The 17,105-nt window shown below is 41.8% G+C and overlaps 2 protein-coding genes across 4 annotated transcripts; one reads left to right on the forward strand and one right to left on the reverse strand.

Moving 5' to 3' along the window:
- Positions 1–3,186: 3,186 nt before the first annotated feature.
- On the forward strand, positions 3,187–14,832 carry LOC116614944. 3 transcript variants are annotated; one of them, XM_032376565.2, is made up of 5 exons: positions 3,218–3,296; positions 3,415–3,455; positions 8,582–8,711; positions 10,663–10,867; positions 13,631–14,832. In XM_032376565.2, the coding sequence occupies exons 4-5, from the start codon at positions 10,739–10,741 to the stop codon at positions 14,078–14,080; spliced, it is 579 nt and encodes a 192-aa protein (XP_032232456.1). In that variant the 5' UTR covers positions 3,218–3,296; positions 3,415–3,455; positions 8,582–8,711; positions 10,663–10,738; the 3' UTR covers positions 14,081–14,832. The 3 variants fall into 3 exon arrangements, with proteins under 3 accessions (XP_032232455.1, XP_032232456.1, XP_048577537.1); XM_032376564.2 differs by lacking the exon at positions 3,415–3,455 and having other exon boundaries at positions 3,187–3,296; XM_048721580.1 differs by lacking the exons at positions 3,218–3,296; positions 3,415–3,455 and having other exon boundaries at positions 6,408–8,711.
- Positions 8,773–10,636, reverse strand: LOC125559893 (ice nucleation protein InaU-like). Its single transcript, XM_048722080.1, has 3 exons — positions 10,623–10,636; positions 9,745–10,393; positions 8,773–9,687 (listed from the first exon to the last, which is right to left on the reverse strand). The coding sequence occupies exons 1-3, from the start codon at positions 10,634–10,636 to the stop codon at positions 8,773–8,775; spliced, it is 1,578 nt and encodes a 525-aa protein (XP_048578037.1).
- Positions 14,833–17,105: the final 2,273 nt, after the last annotated feature.

A 17,105-nucleotide genomic window follows, 5' to 3' on the forward strand; every position in this document is an offset into this window, starting at 1 on the left:
GGGGCTCTTTAATAACAAACGTGTGGCTGACAAGGGGCTCTTAAAAAATAAAGGCGTGGCTGACAAGGGGCTCTTTAATAACAAAGGTGTGGCTGACAACAGGCTCTTTAATAACAAACGTGTGGCTGACAAGGGGCTCTTTAATAACAAACGTTTGGCTGACAAGGGGCTCTTTAATAACAAAGGTGTGGCTGACAAGGGGTTCTTTAATAACAAACCTGTGGCTGACAAGGGGCTCTTTAATAACAAACGTGTGGCTGACAAGGGGCTCTTTAATAACAAACGTGTGGCTGACAAGGGGCTCTTTAATAACAAACGTGTGGCTGACAAGGGGCTCTTTAATAACAAACGTGTGGCTGACAAGGGGCTCTTTAATAACAAACGTGTGGCTGACAAGGGGCTCTTTAATAACAAAACGTGTGGCTGACAAGGGGCTTTTTAATAACAAAACGTGTGGCTGACAAGTTGCTCTTTAATAACAAACCTGTGGCTGACAAGGGGCTCTTTAATAACAAACGTGTGGCTGACAAGGGGCTCTTTAATAACAAACGTGTGGCTGACAAAGGGCTCTTTGATAACAAACGTGTGGCTGACAAGGGGCTCTTAAATAACAAAGGTGTGGCTGACAAGGGGCTCTTTAATAACAAAGGTGTGGCTGACAAGGGGCTCTTTAATAACAAACATGTGGCTGACAAGGGGCTCTTTAATAACAAACGTGTGGCTGACAAAGGGCTCTTAAATAACAAAGGTGTGGCTAACAAGGGGCTATTTAATAACAAAGGTGTGGCTGACAAGGGGCTCTTTAATAACAAACGTGTGGCTTACAAGGGGCTATTTAATAACAAACGTGTGGCTGACAAGGGGCTCTTTAATAACAAACGTGTGGCTGACAAGGGGCTCTTTAATAACAAAGGTGTGGCTGACAAGGGGCTCTTTAATAACAAAACGTGTGGCTGACAAGGGGCTCTTTAATAACAAACCTGTGGCTGACAAGGGGCTCTTTAATAATAAACGTTCGGCTGACAAGGGGCTCTTTAATAACAAAACGTGTGGCTGACAAGGGGCTTTTTAATAACAAAACGTGTGGCTAACAAGGTGCTTTTTAATAACAAAGGTGTGGCTGACAAGGGGCTCTTTAATAACAAACCTGTGGCTGACAAGGGGCTCTTTAATAACAAACGTGTGGCTGACAAGGGGCTCTTAAAAAATAAAGGCGTGGCTGACAAGGGGCTCTTTAATAACAAAGGTGTGGCTGACAACAGGCTCTTTAATAACAAACGTGTGGCTGACAAGGGGCTCTTTAATAACAAACGTTTGGCTGACAAGGGGCTCTTTAATAACAAAGGTGTGGCTGACAAGGGGTTCTTTAATAACAAACCTGTGGCTGACAAGGGGCTCTTTAATAACAAACGTGTGGCTGACAAGGGGCTCTTTAATAACAAACGTGTGGCTGACAAGGGGCTCTTTAATAACAAACGTGTGGCTGACAAGGGGCTCTTTAATAACAAACGTGTGGCTGACAAGGGGCTCTTTAATAACAAACGTGTGGCTGACAAGGGGCTCTTTAATAACAAAACGTGTGGCTGACAAGGGGCTTTTTAATAACAAAACGTGTGGCTGACAAGTTGTTCTTTAATAACAAACCTGTGGCTGACAAGGGGCTCTTTAATAATAAACGTGTTGCTGACAAGGGGTTCTTTAATAGCAAAACGTGCGGCTGACAAGGGGCTCTTTAATAACAAAACGTGTGGCTGACAAGGGGTTCTTTAATAACAAAACGTGTGGCTGACAAGGGGCTTTTTAATAACAAAGGTGTGGCTGACAAGGGGCTCTTTAATAACAAACGTGTGGCTGACAAGGGGCTCTTTAATAACAAACGTGTGGCTGACAAGTGGCTCTTAAAAAATAAAGGCGTGGCTGACAAGGGGTTCTTTAATAACAAACGAGTGGCTGACAAGGGGCTCTTTAATAACAAACATGTGGCTGACAAGGGGATCTTTAATAACAAACGTGTGGCTTACAAGGGGCTCTTTAATAACAAACGGGTGGCTGACAAGGGGCTCTTTAATAACAAACGAGTGGCTGACAAAGGGTTCTTTAATAACAAACGTATGGCTGACAAAAGGCTCTTTAATAACAAACGTGTGGCTGACAAAGGGCTCTTAAATAACAAAAGAGTGGCTGACAAAGGGCTCTTCAATAACAAAACGTGTGGCTGACAAGGGGCTCTTTAATAACAAACGTGTGGCTGACAAGGGGCTCTTTAATAATAAACATGTGGCTAACAAGGGGCTCTTTAATAACAAAGGTGTGGCTGACAAGGGTCTCTGTAATAACAAACGTGTGGCTGACAAGGGGTTCTTTAATAACAAACGTGTGGTTGACAAGGGGCTCTTTAATAACAAACGTGTGGCTGACAAGGGGCTATTTAATAACAAACGTGTGGCTGACAAGGGGTTCTCTAATAACAAACGTGTGGTTGACAAGGGGCTCTTTAATAACAAAGGTGTGGCTGACAAGGGGCTCTTTAATAACAAACGTGTGACTGACAAGGGGCTCTTTAATAACAAACGTGTGGCTGACAAGGGGCTCTTTAATAACAAAGGTATGGCTGACAAGTGGCTCTTTAATAACAAAGGGTGTGGCTGACTGTGACTCTTTTATGTAGGTAGTTACGCTAGTATGTTATAATCTGGGGACTGATAGATTTAGTGAGAAAGCTGTATTCTCTTTTTTTATTTTTTATTAAGTAGCATCTAAAATGACTCTTGAATACAAGCATGGAAATCTTTATCATATTGACCGCCATCTTTGATAGAATCTGGTAAGTTCCCTCTCTCAACTCAACTAAATATCTACAAGTAGATAAAATTTTTACATTGCAAAAACTAGCCATTGAATTCTGGGAGACATTAAGAGAGCATACGTGACCGTGTACCCGCCGCGTGGACTGGGTTCGATTTCCAGCTAGGGTGTTGTTTAAGGGCCTATTTTTAGACTTTCTTTAGGATTATACTTGTTTACAACAAAACAATGGTAGAGTAGATAGAAATATGGGGGAATTTCTGAATAACGAAAACGTTTCATACGTGCGGGACATAAGAATAATAAAATAGCATGGTGTCCTACCATAAATATTTTATCGATAAAACTTAGAGTGTTCAAGGATGAAGGAAAGGGATGAATAATTAACTAAATCCCTTGTGAGGGGAGTCATTTTGTTAGGTGGTATCTGTCGTGAAGGGATGAGTTATCAACCGTCGAGGATGTAGAATTTCACGTTCGTCTTCATATTTGTAAGTATAGTTGCTGGTCTGTCTCATGTTTTGTTATATAGTTTTGGCATCAAATGAATGTATTGATTTTGCTGACCTACATAAGTTATCAATTCTCACCTTGCTTCTAACTTCCAAGCCTTCAAGGCCACCACCATTGCTAGCAGGCAGGCTTCTCAGGTAATCGATTTCGATTAGCGCGCAAACCTATTTGAAACCTGTTTGCTTTACTGCCTATATAGTTTCAGACCGATCGGGAAAAAAAGTCGAAATACACTCTTTCTTTTTTATAAGAACATTTTTTATGAGAACATCCAGCTTGAGATTTCACCAAATTCTAAGAACATGCTAAGAACATGCCGAGGGTCAGAAAGCATAAAAAAATTTGTTTTAGTCCTGATGCGTTCTAAAATGCAGAATTGAATTGTGCTTATGGTAATAACCTTGTTATTGCTGTTGATTATTAAGCTGATGTTACGCGTCGTAAGTTGTGTTTTTTATTCGACTTCAAAATCTTGCAATGCCAAATGACAAATATCAACGAAAACGACGCGTGTAACAGGTCTGCGATCAATTTTTCGCGCAACGCCTTCCCAGAGTACATTTTGTGCTGCTGCCAACAACAAGATGGCGGTGGATTTGGAAGATAAAAAAAATGTCGATAAATTTTTCAGTAGAAAAAATAAATAAATTTGACGATATCGAAACCGTAAATATATGAATTCAAAGCCGTGTCTGTGGTTAAACGGTGATAAACAAGCAAACATAGCGGAGAAACAAGCTTCAAAAAAATGAATTTTTGATCATGAACAGATGAAATGACATATCGTGATGTATAAGACTACATACCACGGAAAAAGTTTTTCCATCACAAACAACGAATAAAAATTGTTTGAAAATTTCAAAACGGCGCGTGCTAGTTTGAAATGGAGTATTTTTTTTTAGTGTGTGCGCGAGTGCTTGTAACCGTTGTTGACAGCGCGCGCCAGAAAATCACAGAAAAACGACCCGTGTAACATGTCGAATTTATGGCGATGTTGCACGAAAAAACGGCTCGTGTAACATGTACCGTCAGCTTGCAACCCGTACATATATACGTTTTTTTCCCAGCAACTTTTAAAATGGATATTTTCGGCATCGGAACATATTCAAACGACGAAATATGCCATTTTAACGTGTTTCGGGAAGGGGGACGTTGTTGTTAGGAGTTAGATCTCTACAAAAAAGGTTTTTACAACTTCAACATTCTCTGTTGTTCACAGTTCTTGATTTATTTTATAGGATAAAGCTTATAGTAATTCCTTTGAAATAGTTCTACAACCCAGAATTTTTTTAAACTTGGCATAAACAATATTGAAGTTAAGGGCTTTCAAAAAATGTAATAAAAAATGGGGGTATCGACTTCGCTTTCACAACAGAGGGGCGTAGAGCTGACGCGTTTTTACTGATCGCGCAAGGAAAAATCCCTACTCTTAGTTTTCAAAAAGAGTGCCTATAGTCTTTAGAAAATTAAGTTCTGTTTGTCGAGCTGCAAAAATCCGATCTCCTAAACAATAACCCGTAGTAGCTAATGTTCAAAACAAATCAAATTTTAAGAGATCGTACTAAAAGACATTGTTTTCGCCACTATTCATACGTTAAAAAGCTCCATTTTGAAGTATTTTTACGGCTTTTAAGAGAAATAACAAAACTTCTACAACCCAACTTTTTTTCTTCTTTCAGTAAATCATTTTTCCGTATATATTTAACTATTTGAGCAAATAAAAAATGGGGGTAACCGACTTCGTTTTTCTGTCAAAGCGATTTTAAGTAAAAAACGCGCGAATTTTGCTGTTTTCTTGTACAACTGTGGCGCGCGCGCGCACTTAATACCGGAAAATTCGAACAAACAGCGCGCGCCACTATGCGCAGAAGGGGTGCGCAGTGCAATTCAAGGGAATTACCTTAATTTAACTGAGCTTTATCTTTCCCTATGGTAAAAAGAGGTATTTGTGCAATAAGAATAAATCTCTTTTGATATGAGAAGCTCAATAGATCACCTTGTAAACTTTTTAACAATAACAACACAAAACAAAAGTTGCAAAGGCTGTGAACTTATCAATCTTTTATGTTAGAATTTTAATCATGGCTAAACGTAAAAAGTTTCCTAAGCTTAGATCTCTACGAAGTAGGGTTTCGACAACCGTTTTCTTCTCTTTTCAGTTGTTGATTTATGGTGCAAATTCTAGATAAAGTTGTAAACACTAGGATAATTAAATTAACCACTGTAGGCACAGTTCAAAGTTCTGAATAAGAACACAGGACAAAAGTTGAAAAGGCTATGAACTTATTAATATCCTTTCATATGTTGGCTGATAAGGAATGAGGAAGAAAAATAGTTATAAACTAGAAAAAGTCTTAAAAATCCATGATATCATCACATTTTTAGAAACATGAGCAGATGCCTGCACACATCCTAGTTTTGTGTATTTGGGGGTTGCTATGCAACAGAGCAATGCTGTGGTATTACCTGCTACTGTCAATTTTTCGCGCAACGCCTTCCCAAAAGTACATTTCGCGCTGCTGACAACAACAAGATGGCGGTGGATTTGGAAGATAAGAAAGATGTCGATAATTTCTTCAGTAGAAAAAAAAGAAATTTGACCATATCAAAACCTTGAAATATAAATTCAAAGCCGTGTCTGTGGTTAAACGATGATAAACAAGCAAACACAACAAAGAAACAAGCTCCAAAAAAATTAATCTTTGAACATGAAATGACATATCGTGGTGTATAAGATAACATACCACGGAAAAAGTTTTTCTATCACAAACAACGAATGAAAATTGTTTGAAAAGTTCAAAACCGTGCGTGCTAGTTTGAAATGGAGAATTTTTTTTAGTGTGTACGCGAGTGCTTGTAACCATTGTTGACAGCGCACGCCAGAAAATCACAGAAAAACGACCCGTGTAACATGTCGAATTTATGGCGATGTTGCACGAAAAAACGGCTCGTGTAACATGTACCGTTAGCTTGTAAACCGTACATATATGTGTTTTTTCCCCAGCAACTTTTAAAATGGATATTTTCGGCATCAGAACATATTCAAACGACTAAATATGCCATTTTAACGTGTTTCGGGAAGGGGGGTCGTTTTATGCCCTTGAAGTTTAAGAATGTTAAGAGTTAGATCTCTACAAAAAAAAGGTTTTTTACAATTTCGACAGTCTCTGTTGTTTACAGTTCTTGATTTATTTGATAGGATAAAGCTTAACTGAGCTTTATCTTTCTCTATGGTAAAAAGAGATCACCTTGTAAACACTTTAACAATAACAACACAAAACAAAAGTTGCAAAGGCTGTGAACTTATCAATCTTTTATGTTGGAATATTAATCATGGCTAAACGTAAAAAGTTTCCTAAGCTTAGATCTCTACGAAGAAGGGTTTCGACAACCGTTTTCTGCTGTTTTCAGTTGTTGATTTATGGTGCAAATTCTAGATAAAGTTGTAAACACTAGGATAATTAAATTAACCACTGTAGGCACAGTTCAAAGTTCTGAATAAGAACACAGGACAAAAGTTGAAAAGGCTATGAACTTATTAATATCCTTTCATATGTTGGCTGATAAGGAATGAGGAAGAAAAATAGTTATAAACTAGAAAAAGTCTTAAAAATCCATGATATCATCACATTTTTAGAAGCATGAGCAGATGCCTGCACACATCCTAGTTTTGTGTATTTGGGGGTTGCTATGCAACAGAGCAATGCTGAACACCATGCTGTGGTATTGACTGCGTCAACTCAGTCATGATTTTTTTCAGTAGAGTTTGAGATCTATACATAATATCAACTTTTCTCTTGTTTATTTAAGGGTCACATAAACTTGAGGGTCTCTTTTTCTGAAAAAAAATCTTTGTTAGATTCTCTGAAGTATACTAAATAAATAAAACAAGACTAACATAAATAAATATCGCCCAATTTAGCAAGATCTGATTATATTGCAAATTAGAAACATATTTTCTGTATCAGTTGTCTGTCAAGTACAACTCTATACAAGACTTCAAATCCCTCTTTTTATGCAAATAGTATCCTATTTTTGAATAAAAACTGTTACACGTGTCATTGTTTTGGGTATTCTCTAGGGGGATTGGGAGAAGATAATTTTATAATAATAGGATAAAGTAAAAGTTATCAGCCATGTATTTGGGATACCTGAAGCATAATCAAAGGGAATTCTGGTGTTTTTTTATGGGAGGGGGAGTTGATGGGGACATCTATTTTAGAGTGGGAAAAAATTCTGGCTCCGCCTTTAGGCAGTGCCTAAATCTATATATTATACATTTCTAAAACGTTTCTATACCGATTTAGCGCTAAGTTATGTGCCAAGATTTCAAACAGCAAACGTTTACTATTTGGCGCCGACATAATGAACGTTGTCGACCGTGAGGACCACACAAGTGGAAGTCACGTTTGGATCACGCGCTTCGAAGTCACGCTAGCTACATTCAATACAGTAACTGCGCTACATCGCAACATTTACGGAGAGTTTAATATAAACTGGACTCAAATTGGACCACGGTGATCCTAGAACCTAAAATGTCTTAGAACCTAAACAGAACCGAAACAGAATCTAATAGCAAGGGGGGGTAATTGTCAAAAAAAAATTAGCCTTAATCCGCTAAATAGTGCAAAAATCTCTGTAAAAAATATTTTGACGAATTTCCAGTCGTACACTCTAATTCTATGCAGAAAATAGGCAATTTTTATTTTTTTAAACAATTATCCCCCTTGATATAAGTTTCTGTTTAGTATCTGATTAGTATCCATTTAGTATCTAAGTAATTTTAAAAGTATCTAGGATCAACGCGGTGATTAAAACAAGACGGATAGTCTGAAAAAAATGTCAACGATTTAAAGCAAGGCGATAGTTAGGAAAATTTGTCAAAGACTGAAATAAGATGACTAAAAGTATATCTATGATAAACATTAATGTTATACGACCCATTTAAGTCAGACGGTGCTAGAGCCTATGTACCCTAATTCTGGTAAAAAATGGATTAACTGGAGAAATAAAGTTATTGCCGTGATAAGCGACGCCCATTTTTAATTGTCAATCTACAATATTCAATTTAACCATAGTTAATAGAGGGACTATCCTATTAACTATGATTTAACTTAAATAAAAATATATGACGATATGACAGGACACGTACGTAAAAGTTATCAGGCGCCCTTAAATTCTAGCAACAGCCGAATCATTAGAAATTTGATAAACGAAGTGGTGTCTGAAGATTTAAATGTCATAAAAAATTGTTAAATTGTAGACTGGAATAGACATGGTCCGAGTTTTGGCTGCCATTCTGCTGGCGGCCTTTGCGTCAGTGTCGGAAGGAACTCTGTCCTTTCAGTACCGCGCTGACGGAAAAAGAGGAGGGATATTCAACAAGCTATCGGGTAAGTGATCCATGCCAGTAATGAGTCTTGCAATGAGCCTTGAAACACATGAAAACCAAGCCTAGCACATTCTTTTGCTTATAATAGTGAACTCTGAGAAAAGCGGATTCTCGGTGGTTGCACAGTACCCCGGATTCTCGGTTGCACCGTACCCCGGATTCTCGGTCGCATCATACCCCGGATTCTTGGCTGTACCGTACCCAAGATTCTCGATTGCACCATACCCCGGATTCTTGGTTGTACCGTACCCCGGATTCTCAGTTGCACCATACCCCGGATTCTCAGTTGCACCATACCCCGGATTCTTGGTTGTACCACACCCCGAATTCTCAGTTGCACCATACCCCGGATTCTCAGTTGCACCATACCCCGGATTCTGAGTTGCACCATACCCCGGATTCTCAGTTGCACCATACCCCGGATTCTGAGTTGCACCATACCCCGGATTCTCGGTTGCACCGTACCCCGGATTCTTGGTTGTACCGTACCCCGGATTCTCAGTTGCACCGTACCCCGGATTCTCAGTTGCACCATACCCCGGATTCTCAGTTGCACCATACCCCGGATTCTTGGCTGTACCGTACCCAAGATTCTCGATTGCACCATACCCCGGATTCTTGGTTGCACCATACCCCGGATTCTCGGTTGCACCATACCCCGGATTCTCAGCTGCACCATATCCCGGATTCTTGGTTGCACCGTACCCCGGATTCTCAGTTGCACCATACCCTGGATTCTTGGTTGCACCGTACCCCGGATTCTCAGTTGCACCATACCCCGGATTCTCAGTTGCACCATACCCCAGATTCTCGGTTGCACCATACCCCGGATTCTCAGTTGCACCATACCCCGGATTCTTGGTTGTACCGTACCCCGGATTCTCAGTTGCACCGTACCCCGGATTCTTGGTTGTACCATACCCCGGATTCTTGGTTGCACCATACCCCGGATTCTTGGTGGTACCATACCCCGGATTCTAAGTTGCACCATACCCCGGATTCTCAGTTGCACCATACCCCGGATTCTTGGTTGCACCATACCCCGGATTCTCGGTTGCACCATACCCCGGATTCTCAGTTGCACCGTACCCCGCATTCTTGGTTGTACCGTACCCCGGATTCTTGGCTGCACCATACCCCGGATTCTCAGTTGCACCGTACCCCGGATTCTTGGTTGCACCGTACCCCGGATTCTCAGTTGCACCATACCCCGGATTCTCAGTTGCACCATACCCCGGATACTCAGTTGCACCATACGCCGGATTCTCAGTCGCACCATACCCGGGATTCTCAGTTGCACCGTACCCCGGATTCTCAGTTGCACCATACCCCGGATTCTCAGTTGCACCATACCCCGGATTCTCAGTTGCACCATACCCCGGATTCTCAGTTGCACCATACCCCGGATTCTTGGTTGCACCATACCCTGGATTCTCAGTTGCACCATACCCCGGATTCTTGGTTGTACCGTACCCCGGATTCTCAGTTGCACCATACCCCGGATTCTCGGTTGCACCATACCCCGGATTCTCGGTTGCACCGTACCCCGGATTCCTAGTTGCACCGTACCCCGGATTCTCGGTTACACAGTACCCCGGATTCTCAGTTGCACCATACCCCGGATTCTTGGTTGTACCGTACCCCGGATTCTTGGTAGAACCGTACCCCGGATTCTTGGTTAAACTGTACCACGGATTCTAAGTTGCACCGTACCCCTGATTGTCGATCGCGCCGTACCCCGGATTGTTGATCGCACCGTACCCCACCTAATTCTCCCGATGTTTTCAGGCAAAGTTCTATCAGGGTTTGTGATTATAATAATAATAATAATAATAATAATGCTCGTTTATTTCAACCGTTTGCAGTTCTTTTACAACTGAATTACCGGTAGGGTCAGCTAACTACAAAATACATTACACCATACATAATTCATAATAACATTAAATCCCCAGCATATTGCGCTGAGACGAATTTGGAAAAACGGTCCGTGCGACCCCAGTATGGTGCGCCCAGCACTGCCTCGAGAACATGGATTGCGCCTCGTACAACGTAAGGAATGCAGTCACGTGTGAGCTGAACAACGAAACCATGGCAACCCAAAACGCATCCTTGCAAAGCGACCCCGAGGGTGATCACTACTTTCCTGCAGAGTTAGAGGTAAGATGTCTGACTACTTTACTGCAGGACTAGAGGTAAGATGTCTGACTACTTTACTGCAGGACTAGAGGTAAGATGTCTGACTACTTTACTACAGAACTAGAGGTAAGATGTCTCACTACTTTACTGCAGAGTTAGAGGTAAGATGTCTGACTACTTTACTGCAGAACTAGTGGTAAGATGTCTGACTACTTTACTGCAGGACTAGAGGTAAGATGTCTGACTACTTTACTACAGAACTAGAGGGAAGATGTCTCAATACTTTACTGCAGAGTTAGATGTAAGATGTCTGACTACTTTACTGCAGAACTAGAGGTAAGATGTCTCACTACTTTACTGCAGAACTAGAGGTAAGATGTCTCACTACTTTACTGCAGAACTAGAGGTAAGATGTCTCACTACTTTACTGCAGAGTTAGAGGTATGTCTCACTACTTTACTGCAGGACTAGAGGGAAGTGTCTCACTACTTTACTGCAGAGTTAGAGGTAAGATGTCTGACTACTTTACTGCAGGACTAGAGGTAAGATGTCTGACTGCTTTACTGCAGAACTAGAGGTAAGATGTCTTACTACTTTACTACAGAACTAGAGGGAAGATGTCTCACTACTTTACTGCAGAGTTAGATGTAAGATGTCTGACTACTTTACTGCAGAACTAGAGGTAAGATGTCTCACTACTTTACTGCAGGACTAGAGGTAAGATGTCTTACTACTTTACTGCAGGACTAGAGGTAGGATGTCTCACTACTTTACTACAGAACAAGAGGGAAGTGTCTCGCTACTTTACTGCAGAGTTAGAGGTAAGATGTCTGACTACTTGACTGCAGAACTAGAGGTAAGATGTCTGACTACTTTACTACAGGACTAGAGGTAAGATGTCTCACTACTTTACTGCGCAGAACTAGAGGTAAGATGTCTCACTACTTTACTGCAGGACTAGAGGTAAGATGTCTGACTACTTTACTACAGAACTAGAGGGAAGATGTCTCACTGCTTTACTGCAGAGTTAGAGATAAGTTGTCTGACTACTTTACTGCAGGACTAGAGGTAAGATGTCTCACTACTTTACTGCAGAACTAGAGGTAAGATGTCTGACTACTTTACTGCAGAACTAGAGGTAAGATGTCTGACTACTTTACTGCAGGACTAGAGGTAAGATGTCTGACTACTTTTCTACAGAACTAGAGGTAAGATGTCTCACTACTTTACTGCAGGACTAGAGGTAAGTTGTCTGACTACTTTACTGCTGAACTAGAGGTAAGATGTCTCACTACTTTACTGCAGAACTAGAGGTAAGATGTCTGACTACTTTACTGCAGAACTAGAGGTAGGATGTCTCACTACTTTACTGCAGAACTAGAGGTAAGATTTCTGACTACTTTACTGCTGAACTAGAGGTAAGATGTCTCACTACTTTACTGCAGAGTTAGAGGTAAGATGTCTGACTACTTTACTACTGAACTAGAGGTAAGTTGTCTGACTACTTTACTGCAGGACTAGAGGTAAGATTTCTGACTACTTTACTGCTGAACTAGAGGTAAGATATCTGACTACTTTACTACAGAACTAGAGGGAAGATGTCTCACTACTTTACTGCAGAGTTAGAGGTAAGATGTCTGACTACTTTACTGCAGGACTAGAGGTAAGATGTCTGACTACTTTACTACAGAACTAGAGGGAAGATGTCTCACTGCTTTACTGCAGGACTAGAGGTAAGATGTCTGACTACTTTACTGCATAACTAGAGGTAAGATGTCTGACTACTTTACTACAGAACTAGAGGGAAGATGTCTGACTACTTTACTGCAGAACTAGAGGTAAGATGTCTGACTACTTTACTACAGAACTAGAGGTAAGATGTCTCACTACTTCACTGCAGAACTAGAGGTAAGATGTCTCACTACTTTACTGCAGAACTAGAGGTAAGATGCAACTTAGCTTCCCTGGTCACAAAGGGGTTCCTGTGGACTTGCCCTCGTGTGCATTTGGGTCCCTTAGACCGTCTGATTTGTCGAGCGGTTGTAAAGGTGCTGACACGCACGACGGGGACACCCGCGTAGTTAAACCCTCCTAAGTAGCGACAATTTTCTCCTCGACTTAATCAGTATTCTTCGCAATTAGGGTAATGGAATGATTTTATTAATTTTATTTATTTACGTGATTCGTGTCCGAAGACAGGATAACACCATACAGGGCGAAGCCACAATACCCCCTCCCCCCCCCCCCCTGTGCACACAGCACCAACATTGCTGTCATCAAGACGATGGCTCAGCAGGAGCTGTTTTGAACACCAAGGAGGTGCTGCGAAGTAGTTTCGCCAAAATGTTTACTGTTTTGTGGTCAACTGAGCGTAGTCGTACCAGGAATACGGGATGATGGTGGCCCCGTTGGCACGGAATTCCGAGGGGCAGAAGTGTAACGGCCGGGTTTAGAGCACCGGTTTGATCGAATGGCTTGAACTTTTGGGGAAGGAAGGAACAAAAACGAAACCACGATGTCGGGACAGAACCAAATTTATTCCAGAACATGTAAAAATCACACACGCGTAGAAACTTTACAAATAAGGGCATGACATCTATATCAGGAAATTTAACAAAGGCTACCCAAAATAAGAGAGATAAAAACACGCACACTCTTTACAACATACACACGCTCAAGATAAAGTCAAGTCGCATCATACCCCACAGAACGATAACCTTTCTTCGAGCAATTAAATGGGCGGTACGATAACCCTTTTTAAGGAATTCCTTTTCCTTTTTGCAGTACAAGTCGTGTCTGGACCACATGAAGGCGGGCGCCACGGACTCGGGCATCTACACCATCACCTTTAGTAATGGGGCGCGAGGCAAAGTCATGTGCGACTTGACCTCTGAGCCTAACGCTGCTTGGACCCTAGTTCTCTCCTTTGCCTTCAAGAACAGACATCTTGCAGAGTTTTGTAAGAAATCCTGGCAATTTGACGCCCCGAGACACAGCGACGAACCGAACTGGGACGACTACAGAATTGAACTCGCTAAGATGCAGCACCTCGTTAAACAGTCCACTCACTGGCGTGCTACCACAGGGCTACCAGTCTACGGCGTTGATTACAGAGACTACATTAGAGGGTTGTTGTCGAGACTAGACGTGTTAGCTGATGTGGAAGGCTGCCGTGACGTTGAATACGTGAATGTGCGTGGTTACAGCGCCACCAACTCGTCCGTTTACGTTTGACAAGACGCCCAGAACATTCCACTTCACATTGACACCGAATATAGCTATGCTCACTGCAGATTCAAACACCCTAATTACGTGACTAGTGAAAATATCTTTGGCTTGTACTGTAGCGACAGAGAGCGGAATCCGAAATTTCGCGGAAGTGAAGATGATGGCAGCACTACCCAGTGGTGGTTTGGCGGATACTTGAACTAGCCCGCTAAATAGCAAAGCAGTTACATCAACTAGGCACCAAATGAACTAGCAAACCAAACAACTAAAGCCAACACCCAACTAAAATCCTCTCACAAGTACCAACGTGGACAAATGGAAGGCGTTACTGTGGCTCTTTCCGTGCACGTTATTGATCCGAGAGGAAGCGAGGGACTTGGGACGAGACACAGGAATCCTGATCCCAATGCCTTGGATTGAAGAGATTAGAACTAGATAAGCAGCCATGCACAGACATGGCACACCAAACGCGTCTGGGTGCATGGCCGAACCACAGTAGTTTTTTGTTGCTCTTTTGAATTTACGTAGCACTAGCAGTAACAGGACTGAGAGATTACGGGCGAAAACAAGAATAACTCCATATGTCACATCATTTAATAGTCATATTAATATAAACATTTTGTCATTGATTATTCTGCTCATGCTTCAAATAAGTGCCGGTATTTATAACCAAGTGCGGTTGGATAGTTTACTCTAGAATACAGTTCACATATTTTACAATCTACTGTTGTTGATGAATAAAGGTATTCTTACCTCAACCAACTGCATTTGCTTGTTGTTGATTATTTAATCTTGATGCAAGAGCAGACCATCCTTTCCGCTTGTCATTTCGTGGGACGATCGGGGCGTGCATGTTACACTTGTACTTACAATTCAACCACAACTACGTGTACTTACAATCCAGCCACACCTATGTATTTAAAGAGCCCCTTGTCAGCCACACGTTTGTTTTTAAAAAGCCCATTGTCAGCCACACGTTTGTTATTAAAGAGACCCTTGTCAGCCACACGTTTGTTATTAAAGAGACCCTTGTCAGCCACACGTTTGTTATTAAAGAGCCACTTGTCAGCCACACGTTTTGTTATTAAAGAGCCCTTTGTCAGCCACACGTTTTGTTATTAAAGAGCCACTTGTCAGCTACACGTTTTGTTATTAAAGAGCCCCTTGTCAGCCACACGTTTGTTATTAAAGAGCCCCTTGTCAGCCACACGTTTTGTTATTAAAGTGCCCATTGTCAGCCACACATTTGTTATTAAAGAGCCCCTTGTCAGCCACACGTTTGTTATTAAATAGCCCCTTGTCAGCGACACGTTTTGTTATTAAAGAGCCCCTTGTCAGCCACACGTTTTGTTATTAAAGAGCCCCTTGTCAGCCACACGTTTTGTTATTAAAGAGCCCCTTGTCAGCCACACGTTTGTTATTAAAGAGCCCCTTGTCAGCCACACCTTTGTTATTAAAGAGCCCCTTGTCAGCCACACGTTTGTTATTAAAGAGCCCCTTGTCAGCCACACGTTTGTTATTAAAGAGCCCCTTGTCAGCCACACCCTTTGTTATTAAAGAGCCCCTTGTCAGCCACACCTTTGTTATTAAAGTGCCCCTTGTCAGCCACACGTTTGTTATTAAAGAGCCCCTTGTCAGCCACACGTTTGTTATTAAAGAGCCCCTTGTCAGCCACACGTTTGTTATAAAAGTGCCCCTTGTCAGCCACACGTTTGTTATTAAAGAGCCCCTTGTCAGCCACACGTTTGTAATTAAAGAGCCCCTTGTCAGCCACACGTTTGTTATTAAAGAGCCCCTTGTCAGCCACACCTTTGTTATTAAAGAGCCCCTTGTCAGCCACACGTTTTGTTATTAAAGAGTTCCTTGTCAGCCACACGTTTGTTATTAAAGAGCCCCTTGTCAGCCACGCCTTTGTTATTAAATAGCCCCTTGTCAGCAATACCTTTGTTATTAAAGAGCCCCTTGTCAGCCACACGTTTGTTATTAAAGAGCCCCTTGTCAGCCACGCCTTTGTTATTATAGAGCCCCTTGTCAGCCACGCCTTTGTTATTAAAGAGCCCCTTGTCAGCCACACGTTTGTTATTAAAGAGCCCCTTGTCAGCCACGCCTTTGTTATTATAGAGCCCCTTGTCAGCCACGCCTTTGTTATTAAAGAGCCCCTTGTCAGCCACACGTTTGTTATTAAAGAGCCCCTTGTCAGCCACACGTTTGTTATTAAAGAGCCCCTTGTCAGCCACACGTTTGTTATTAAAGAGCCCCTTGTCAGCCACACGTTTTGTTATTAAAGAGCCCCTTGTCAGCCACACTCTTTGTTATTAAAGAGCCCCTTGTCAGCCTTGCCTTTGTTATTAAAGAGCCCCGTGTCAGCTACACCTTTGTTATTAAAGAGCCCCTTGTCAGCCACACGTTTTGTTATTAAAGAGCCCCTTGTCAGCCACACGTTTGTTATTAAAGAGCCCCTTGTCAGCCAAAAATTTGTTATTAAAGAGCCCCTTGTCAGTCACACGTTTGTTAATAAAGAGCTCCTTGTCAGCCACACGTTTGTTATTAAAGAGCCCCTTGTCAGCCACACGTTTGTTATTAAAGAGCCCCTTGTAAGCCACACGTTTGTTATTAAAGAGCCCCTTGTCAGCCATACGTTTGTTATTAAAGAACCCCTTGTCAGCCACACCTTTGTTATTAAATAGCCCCTTGTCAGCCACACGTTTGTTATTAAAGAGCCCCTTGTCAGCCACACGTTTTGTTATTAAAGAGCCCCTTGTCAGCCACACGTTTTGTTATTTAAGAGCCCCTTGTCAGCCACACGTTTGTTATTAAAGAGCCCCTTGTCAGCCACACGTTTGTTATTTAAGAGCCCCTTGTCAGCCACACGTTTGTTATTTAAGAGCCCCTTGTCAGCCACACCTTTGTTATTATAGAGCCCCTTGTCAGCCACGCCTTTGTTATTAAAGAGCCCCTTGTCAGCCACACGTTTGTTATTAAAGAGCCCCTTGTCAGCCACACGTTTGTTATTAAAGAGCCCCTTGTCAGC

The sequence above is a fragment of the Nematostella vectensis genome, chromosome 14 (genome assembly GCF_932526225.1).
Source record: "Nematostella vectensis chromosome 14, jaNemVect1.1, whole genome shotgun sequence".
Taxonomy (NCBI): domain Eukaryota; kingdom Metazoa; phylum Cnidaria; class Anthozoa; order Actiniaria; family Edwardsiidae; genus Nematostella; species Nematostella vectensis.